At 36.9% G+C, this 10,407-nt stretch overlaps 1 protein-coding gene across 1 annotated transcript; it reads right to left on the bottom strand.

Annotated features, from left to right (window-relative positions):
* Positions 1-43: 43 nt before the first annotated feature.
* On the bottom strand, positions 44-9,897 carry slc6a19b (solute carrier family 6 member 19b). Its single transcript, XM_053627479.1, has 12 exons — positions 9,348-9,897; positions 5,918-6,058; positions 5,593-5,730; positions 4,001-4,182; positions 2,887-2,997; positions 2,558-2,670; positions 2,297-2,425; positions 2,053-2,209; positions 1,711-1,915; positions 1,416-1,575; positions 992-1,154; positions 44-724 (listed from the first exon to the last, which is right to left on the bottom strand). Exons 1-12 carry the CDS (start codon positions 9,544-9,546, stop codon positions 590-592), a joined length of 1,833 nt encoding a protein of 610 aa, XP_053483454.1. The 5' UTR covers positions 9,547-9,897; the 3' UTR covers positions 44-589.
* Positions 9,898-10,407: the final 510 nt, after the last annotated feature.

Here is a 10,407-nt window from a genome sequence, read left to right as displayed (position 1 = left end):
AGATTTCGGTTAAGAGTGATATTTATATTTTAGTAAAACATTTATTTTAAGAAAAGAGAAAAACAGGAAAACATGTAAAGTGCTTTGAACAAATATTGATTAATTAAATAAAAAAAAGTCAACATGTCCATTAACAAAACTACAGTTGCCATATAATGCAAATACTATAATACAGTGAAAATATTTGGTAAAAAATAAATATGGTTCTTTAGTATATATGATATCACTAACTAATAAGTTGTCACAAATTCCTAAGTTCATTTGACAATTTCAAGCACAATTTGAGATCCACTGTATTGATACAGTTGTTAAGTATAATTGTAATTTCATAAAAGCAGCAGGTGGTGTATTGCTAACAATCATCTATTATTATTCTCAGAAATGTAAGAAAACATGTCCTTTAAAATGGTGACATAAAGAATTAATACCAATTATCAAATGACCAATTACCAAAATAATAACAACAACAATAATAATAATAATAATAATAATAATAATAATAATAATAATAATAAATCACCCTAGCACATTCATAAGACTTTCTTACTGAATTAAGAATTGTGCTCTTAATTTAGACACCAGCATCCATTTAACAACAGCGCTTCCGTATAGCCCTGATAATGGCAGCACCAGGTACAGCAAGGCTAGGAATCCCAGCCAATATGAAGATTATTACATAGATCCATGGTGGGTAGGGCTTCTGCTCCAAAGTAGGAAATTTTTCCTGTAATACAAACAGATGAGAAGAGATTGTCAGGATAACTGCTGTGTATGAAACATTTCTCCCTGACCAGAAGAGACGTATGGATCACGGACATAAGTCACTCTGGAAAGGAGTGTCTGCTAAATGACTAAATGTAAATGCAGGTAATGTTCACCACAACCACTCATGGAATGAGCTCACATGGCAATTTAGCTTACAAATGCTTATTAACTTGGATCAAACTATACTTTAAGCTCTTAGCACATGTAGCCTCATGAGTAACCTTACCGATTCTGGGTCCCAGGCGATATAAAAGAGCTCCTTGGAGACGGTGGTAACAAGGTAGAAGAGGAAGATGAACAGCATGATGAGGGGGCTGATAAATCTCCATGTGGCCTGCCAGAAGATATTGGGCTTATGCCCGATCATGAAGACCAGGTCTTCGTTGAACCTGTTGGGAGAGCACATGGTCTTGGATTTGACATCACTCCAGTATGCAGCAATTAAAAAAAAAAATTTTGTTAACCAATGTATGCTGTAATTTTCCCACCACACTCTTTCTCTCTGAGTACCCCACAGCCACAAATAATAGGTATTATAATAGCTATTATAACAAGGCATGAAAGATGATAGGGTATGAAACAATGGAGTCCAAGAAAGACATGGAAGAACGGTTTTTGTCAAAGAAAATCAGTGACTTTCACTTACGTACCTATCTATTCCATAAACATACACCACTCCAACCATCTCACAGAAGGCAATAATGAGTAGAGGGATGGAACCTGCGAAATTGTCAAAGAGCGCCAGCCAGTAATTCCCTGACCCTTGGACGAATATTAATGCAATACAGCAACACAGCACACAGGTCAATCCTGAAATAATAATAATTTAAAAAACAGTCAAATGACTTACTTTAATAACATTTACCAAAAAAAATACAATAAGAATCTTAGAATTGTAATGTGTGCCAAAAATGCTGGCTGATGATCTCTCTCTGACTACTGTACCTGAGATAAGTTCTTTTGGCCAGTGTTTGGGGAAGACCTTTAAGTCCTGTAAAGGCACCAGGACTCCTTCAATGTTTCCAAACATGGATGACAGGCCGAGGCAGAAGAGCATGACAAAGAAAAGGACGGACCACAGTGGAGACAAGGGCATCTTGGTGATGGCCTCAGTGAAGACAATAAAGGCCAGGCCTGTGCCCTCAACACCCTGTTTAACCAAAGAAGCAAAGCACAGAACATTTCATGTCTTTTTATTAAGCCTTTACATTTAGTGAGGGACAAAATAGGTTCTCAAACTTGAGATATAAAATTCAAAAAGGTTTTTGAGAGAAAAGATGACTCTACCTCACTGAGGAATGTGTTCAGGTTGCAGGTCTGAAGATTTAGATTCTGAATGACATCAGGGTATGTGGTGTTAAGCTCATTTAAAGCTTGATTGTAGTTACTTTCAGTGATGTTTGCTTCTGGCAGGTCAAAGGTGTTCAGCAAAGTCATAATGTTTCTGCAAGACAGATGCAGAGCACATTCTTAGACAACTTCTTTTCCAGATACAGATGTCCGCTGTTAAATAAAAATCACAAGTACATACGTTGCCAAACAGTCGTCAAATCTCTCCGTGGCTCTGAAACCAATGATGGTGTAGATTACAGTGGCAGCAAAGATTGAGGTGAAGGCGTTGATGAGGGAGATGATCACAGCATCCTGCTCACAGTTGTTACTGAAAGAAGGACATATGTACCTTAGGACACAATACTAGAGAGTAATTATCATTTAAAATATGTTTCAGCAGTTGCCTCTACCATTAATACATCACTACTAACTGCTCACTTGTTGTCACTTATGGACTTACTGTACTGAGTTGTAGCTGGAGAATGAGATGAGGCCACCAAATGCCAGAGAGAAGGAATAGAATACTTGAGCACCTGCATCCAGCCAGGTCGCTGGGTTTGCTAATTCATTAAGCTACACACACACACACACACACACACACACACACACACACACACACACACACACACACACACACAAACATGCACACACAGATCTTCAATACGTATACATGGCTACAATATGTCGCAATGTAGTAAATCATGATGATTGCAATATACATTGAATTGCCCTTCAGTGCTGTAAAGGTAAACTGTAAAAGACAGTAATTTTCTGTGAATTTATACTTACATCTGGTGTAAAAAGAAATTTAATTCCCTCTACGGAGCCTTTCAGAGTCAGTCCTCTGATTAGGAAAACCGTGAGAACCACATAGGGTAATGTGGAGGTCACATATACTGCCTTGAAAGGAGATATAAAGAGTTCCTGTTTAATTTCCAGTAATATTAGATACAGTATGAAGCTGATTCATTATGAAATAAGCTAATCACCTCTGAGGTATACAGTTCACTGCTAGAACCCTACATTTTAGAACATTTGGAAGAACATCATGTATGCAAAGCAATATAAATCAATTCGGATTGGTTTTAATAACATGAATGACATTTAATTGGAGGAAACCAATTGTGGCTGTTAATTATGCAATAAACATTTATTCATCATAACTTTATTATATGCGACTTTATTACATGTATTTGAAAGTATCCATTCTCTATTTCCACTGCTATAAACCTATAAAAAAAATTATGTAGTAAATCTTTATGAGTCAGTATTCTTACACAACATTGCAAAATTTTATAGTATGCAGTAGTATATATATATATTTTTAAGCTTCTATTATATGGTTGTTCCATATAATGTACTTAGTAATACATGGCATTTTGCTGTACATGTACATAGTGTATGCGAGCTTTAATGTGTGTTTATACTTAAAAAGACTTTGATATGATAAGATCTCCTAAATGTTCTCACAGACCTTTTTCTTATGACTAGACTAAAGCACTTACCTTCTATACCACTGTATTAGTACTGTTTTTAAAACTACTGATACAGTTGATATCTGCTCTTATGTAATATGAAGTATGTGTACCTTTTAGATAAAGGCCTTTAATTTGCAGCCGTTACTTTTCGATTTTACTTCACTCAAATTATAAGGTTTAGCTCAAGCTACAAGCTGTTAACACAGACCAAGCTGGCAGCTGGGAGAATCAATGATAAAGAATCTGGAAATTACAGACAGGATTCCTAGACCTAGTGTATATAACAAGGACAGACATTTAAAAAGAAATGTAATCACAAACACCATAACCAGCTCTACCCTGGCACAAATGTTCTTCCCGAAGCTTTTGACCAGCACTTATCAGCTCAACCTGTGTTTTAATATGTTATGCAAGAAAGATTATACCTTGCCAGTGGTCTCAATTCCACGGACACAGCAGACATAGAGTACGGCCCAGGCTGAAATTAGACACAGCACCATCCACCAATGCAGTCCTCCTGTATCGTCTATGGATGTAGTTGTGTCCAGGGTCTTCCTGTACCAGAAATAATCCACAGGGGAGCTCCTCTCACATTCTGACACCAGACCTGTCATTGTAGCCATGTTTACAGTAAGTGAATTTGTCTAAGTGAATCTAGATAATGTAGCTCCACCTAAAAGAAAAATATTAAAAACTAGCACCCTGGTATAACAATCATACATGCACCTTAAAAAGACCACTTGAAATTATAACGTAAATGGCGTCAAACAAAATTGGTAGTATTTCAGACTGCATGGAAGGAGAGCATCCTGAACTATAGGAAATGTCTTAGTGCTGCTAGATCAACAGATTCTTGTTTAATACTGTGGTAAAATTAACAAGCAAAAAAACCACCAGAGAAACATGCACACCATCAATATGTAGTTTCAATGACTTGTTTTCAGTGGCAAAATTGAAAAGATCAGGCAAAAAATCCAGACTATAAATTTAAAGCCAGAACATTTGATAACTAATCCGGTAGATAGCAATATTACTTTATCAGATCAGGGATTAGAATGTTTTACTCCCCTTGGAGTAAAACGGAACTAATTTCACTAATTTCCTCATCAAAATCATCGATTTGTGTACTGGATCATTTACCTACATGTTTCTTCAAACAGATAATACCTGAAGCAATCGAACCTCCTCTATAAATAATAAATTCTTCCCTTAGTACTGACTATGTACTTACATCTTTTAAACTAGCATTTATCAATCCCCTGTTTTCAAAAAAAAAAAAAAAAAACCTGACCAGTCCAACTATAGGCCAATATCAAACCTCCCCATTATCACCAAGATCCCAGAAAAGGTTGTAGCACAGCAGTTATACTGGTATCTACATAGCAATAACGTTCATGAAATGTATCAGTCAGGATTTAGGCCTCATCATAGCACAGAGACAGCGCTGGTTAAAGTGTTAAATGACTTACTACTGGCCTCTGATCATGTCCTTGCATGTTTTGCTTGATCTTAGTGCAGCTTTTGACACCATTGATCATACTATTCTCCTTGATATACTAGAAAATGTTGTTGGAGTTATGGGAAAGGCCCTCTTTTGGCTCAGGTCTTATTTGTCTGATCGTTATCAGTTTGTAGATGTAAATGGTGACTTCTCTACGCATACTAAGATAAAGTTTGGTGTTCTGCAAGGTTCTGTTTTAGGCCCATTGCAGGGAGTTTCTCCTTGCCACTGTCACATCTGGCTTGCTCATTAGGGATAAATTTATACATTTAAAATTTATATCTGGAATTGATATATTTCTGTAAAGCTGCTTTGTGACAATGTCCATTGTTAAAAGCGCTATACAAATAAAAAAAATTGAATTGAATTGAATAAGTATTGCACTAAGGATTTTAGATAAGCCTACTGTAACATTTTGAAGAACACTTCATTTTATGAATTCATATCCATGCATGCAGATTGAAATTGATTCTTGCTCTAATAACAGTTATGTCCTGTGCCTAGTAGCTGTGATACCTGTTCTGTTTGCATTGATGGGGCACTGGCTCCAAGGTAGTGGGTCCTGGAACGAGTTGAAGAAGTACCACATGACCCAGGCAATTATAGTGTTGTAGTAGAGGCTGACCAACAAGGAAACACACATGGATGCAATTCCTGTGGGAAGAAATTCATGATGTGCAACATTTATCATTCCAACCTTTGAACAGTAGTGGAGAACGTAACGAGACAAAGATTTAAGGATTTCGTTCTACAATTACTTACAGTGATGTTTACTGCCACTGCAAATAATTTTTCCCCCTAGTAGAGTCAGGTTAGTTGGTGGTAATGAATTTCAACTCACCTACTCCTGTCATGTAAGGGCTAATGGTCCTCCAGACCCCCACACTGCCTTTCCTCAGGCGCTGCCCAATAGCAAACTCTAGGTGAAGAAGAGGAACTCCCTCAAACACCAGCAGGATCAGGAAAGGAATCATAAAGGCTCCTGAAGGAGGACAAATGAAAAGTAAGCTCTAATTAAGTTCACCACTTAAAATAATGTTTATGCTGACGTAACATAAAGGCTGAAAATGTTTCCTGCGGTAATGTATTTCAAATAGGAGTTTACATTGTGAATAGTGTTTGTTTTGAAAATCCCAGTCATGGCCTACATAGGTTTGTCAAGCATTTAGGTAGGGGTGTTGGGTAGGGGTATGACTCAATGCCACTATCTGTATCTTTATCTCTATATGTATGTTTTTAGTGAGCCAAATATTCGTTTCTGTAGCTGTATTTGGATTTAAATCTGAAGTATTTTTGGTCTGAACAGGAAAATACACAGGATTGTTTTGTTTATTTGTTTGTTTGTTTGTTTGTTTGTTTGTTTGTTTGTTTATACCTGATTGTGACATTTTTATATGAATTTAGCTAGCTCTGTTTCCCTGCATATGGGCATAATCAAACAATCAACCTAAAGTAAACCACAGCAATACTGACCAGGCAGTTACTAAAGATGATGAATGAATGCTGAAAATGCATCTCTGTAAATGCACTGCCGTAATTGCATCACAGTAAATGCATCATACTTGTACATTAATAAATGTGTTTTTTCTTTGTCCCACAAGCTTCATATCTTCCCGCTGTCCTGAATGAAAGTAAAAAACCTCACTAGCAAGCTTATATAAAAATGGTGCTCCTATTTGTATCTATACATACTGTAGAAATCACATTATCTATTCATTACGTATTTGTATTCAGTTACATCTTGTTACATTTGGGTTACATTTCAGATCTATTGATTAGTGTGTATGTTTAGAGTAAGGACAATATCCAATTCCACAGTGTGGCAAACTCAGCATGTGTACACTACAGGAACTTTGTGCACATGTGAATACACTGAGGTACACATTGTGCTGTGGGAGTACTTTTATCATAGGAATAACTATGAGATTGCACTCTTATCAGCCTTTTCAATACTCTCGGTATCAACATAGCAAAGCACATCCAGTATGATCTGCTGCTGTTCTGAGTTTCACCCACTCAGGAACATGTGATGGTGGTTCACTCCATTACTACGACGTGCTTTTATAAAGATGTTTACACAGGTGATGAAACACTAAGGCAGGTACATAATGCAATATATCAATGTGTGAGAACATTTCATTCTAAAATTTTGTTTCTTTTGTCTTTAACACTTGTGTGGACTGCAGATTTTCCTAGGAACAATGATTCTTTGAATCCGACCCTAATGTCTGCTGTTTTTTATTTTTCATAGTTGAGTAGTTGTCCTTGAGTCTTATAGACCTCCTCCTGCTGCTCAGCTCTTTATCTCACAATAAAGGTATGAGTTTGACAAGAAAGCTATACATTTACCAAGAATGCTGTTTACCAGGGAGATTAAAAACACTGTTGGCTAATGATATAGCGAAAGCACAACTGCAAGCTTGATTTAAAATTTTTTTTTTTTAAATGGCTGTGACGTGTGACACCTGTCAGTTGTGTACACAAATATAAGAAAAGTAATTAAGGAGTGCTAAACTAGAGAAACCTGTGCAAGAAACACAGACAATTTCTTGCACATGTAAATCATACTGAAAATACATAATATGGGCAAATGTATGTGGACACCTGATAAATCAAACCTACATGTTTGCTTTTTGAACATTCCATTTCTTTGCTGTTATAATAGTCTCCATTGTTCTGCGAAGGCTTTCATTAGATTTTGGCTGTGGGAATTTGCACTCAGTCAGCATTCTAATTCATTCCAAAAGTGATAAGTGAGGTTGAGGTCAGGACTTTTTGCAGGCCACAAGAGTTCTTCCACACAAAAATTGGCAAACCATGTCTTTATAAACCTCACTTTGTGCGCAGGGGCACTGTCATGCTGGAACAAGTTTGGACCTCTTAGTTCCCGTAAAGAGGAAATCTTAATGCTATAGCAAACAAAGACATTCTCTTGCGTTGTGTGCTTCATTGTGGCAAAAGTTTGGGGGAAGGCCCACATTTGGGTGTGAAGGTCGGGTGTTCACATACTTTTGGCCATATAGTGTAGCTGGGCGTCTTGATGTTTTGTTAAACAAAGTTAAAGATTAATGAAAATCACACACAGAAAAATTACAAAAATGCGTCAGTGTTAGGAAAATTAATCATTTATCTGGACATCATTTTCTGACAACTTTTAGCACACCCTGCATATAAAAGTTATAACAATGTGATGCATTAACTTTTTTGCTTAATGTTTGAGGGCTCTAACCAGGTGAAGCGCTGCATGTTTAATTATCCAAGCAACCAAAGAACAGCAGTTAAACGTTGTAATAACTTATAGAGAGATCAGGAAAGGGGGTAATATAAGAAGGGGTTGTTTTTTAGGACAAGACCAGTAGAAATGAGGTAAGAAGAGCTTTTCTTCTGGGGCCAGTAAACTTTAATTACTTCATAATTATAAATAACAGACCAAATAAGTTATTGTGTCTGTTATTTATATTTATTTATAAATAATTTAAATAACCGACATCAGCAATGTTACCGTTCTGAAGTATTTCCACGATTGTGTCTCAAATAAAATCCCTTCACTAACAGCTATTAGCGATATCAATATTCTTAGTTGACCTTTTTAATTGCATAGCATTGGAATCATTGGGAAAAAGGTTTCATGACATTAGGCCTCAATCATTTAGAACATATTTTCAGCACATGTCTTCTGATATTGTGTGGATTTTTATTAGTAAAAGAACACGATCATCAAAACTTTCTTTATTAGCCCATTAAATCGTTGAGGATTTTGTGGATTCCTAAAACATCATTGCATTAAAAAATACCTGTGTGCTTCTCATCAGTGATTCTGTGTCTTGTCGTTAGACAGTGTTAAACTGCTAAGTACAAGAAGTCACAAGACACAGTAAGAGAGAAATTTGAAACATACAACAGGTTGACCTGAACATAGTCTTCTTTCAGAACACTCATAAAGACTCCCTGATCTTTCTGCATGTCATAAAAAAAAGGGTGAGAATAGAGACTAGTCAGCAAACTCAGGCCAACATGAAACAAAGTCTAAATGTAACAATTAGAAAATTAAACTAAACCACAATCCAATTTATAGTGCTATTGAGTCCTGTGGATTAGAAAGTACCTCTATACCATCAAAGATGTGAAGTAGAGATTAAGAAATGTTTTGTCTTACCACTAGTATATATATATATATATGTGTGTGTGTGTGTGTGTGTGTGTGTGTTACAGTTTGATGAATAATGCTATGTCTATTCTTGCAAAATATGCCACAAAAGGTATGTTCTCACCTCCCCCATGGCTCTGACACAAGTAGGGGAAGCGCCAGACGTTACCGAGCCCCACACAGAAGCCCACACATGTCAGCATATATTGGGCTTTGTTGTCCCATTGAGGCCTGTCCCCTGCCTCCTCGATTTCCAGCTTCTCCAGCTCATCGTGGCTCAGGATCCGATCATCCAGGCCCGGGTTAGGGATCTTCAGCTTCATGGCCCAGCTCAATTCCCTCAATTACTGCTGCCCCAGTATAGATCCTGGTTCTCCTCTTTTTGAGAAAGAGGAATTTATATGGTGAACTTTAGCACGATATCAGCAAAGAGCACGTGTATGTTCTTAAGGGGAATGTGTCATGTCAGCTAGATAAGGGGAAGCCAAAGCACCTGACTGAGCATGCCAATAATTAATATCAAGCACACCTGCATACGCACACATGCCCACACACCAATTAAATGGTCTAAATGGTTGAGAAATGAAGATATAGATCTTTATATCACTTGAGTAGCAACTTCAATAATGGTTCAGGTACATCCAGGTAATTTCTGAGAAGACTTTGTGCGCACGCACACACACACACACACACACACACACACACACACACACACACACACCCCAATGATTCTCTTACGCCACAAGTCACCCATTGTTAATAAAGATAATAATCTTTATGTTACTCCAGTGGTAACTTGAACAAGGGTTCAACATTTAATGCCCAGATGAAAACTCATGAGAAAACTGCACATGGAAAGGAGATAATAAAGAGAACAGCATTAACTATTCAGGACTATTCAGTTTTCTGTTTGAAAAGGAAGAATAAACATTGCCCGTTTACTATTTGCCATCCAACTTTCCGAATCAGGTCTCAGTTTAGTCTTTTAGTGCTGAAGCTCAGTTTATATGGAGCAATCAGGACCCTTCATGAAAGATGACTTTGTTTTTTTTATTTCTTTGTAAGTCATTTGGGCCCTGCAAAAATTCTGTAGCGATACGATTGATTTAGTCCCTTTTAAAAATTTACAAGCAAGTCATTCATTCTGAATCACAAGATTTGTTTAATGAAAAAATGAAATAGTT

Source organism: Ictalurus furcatus, chromosome 1 (assembly GCF_023375685.1).
Source record: "Ictalurus furcatus strain D&B chromosome 1, Billie_1.0, whole genome shotgun sequence".
Classification (NCBI taxonomy): Eukaryota; Metazoa; Chordata; class Actinopteri; order Siluriformes; family Ictaluridae; genus Ictalurus; species Ictalurus furcatus.
Note: the sequence above shows the minus strand (reverse complement) of the source record. Positions and strands in the feature narration are given on the sequence as shown.

Bases quoted from the DNA above. Each gene is read 5' to 3' on its own strand.
- slc6a19b (XM_053627479.1), bottom strand. From the start codon at position 9,546: ATGAAGCTGAAGATCCCTAACCCGGGCCTGGATGATCGGATCCTGAGC. The intron at 2,671-2,886 runs GTAAGTATAAAT...GTGTGTGTGTAG, and splicing joins AATTTCTTTTTACACCAGAT to CTTAATGAATTAGCAAACCC. The intron at 1,916-2,052 runs GTAGAGTCATCT...TTGGTTAAACAG, and splicing joins TGAACACATTCCTCAGTGAG to GGTGTTGAGGGCACAGGCCT.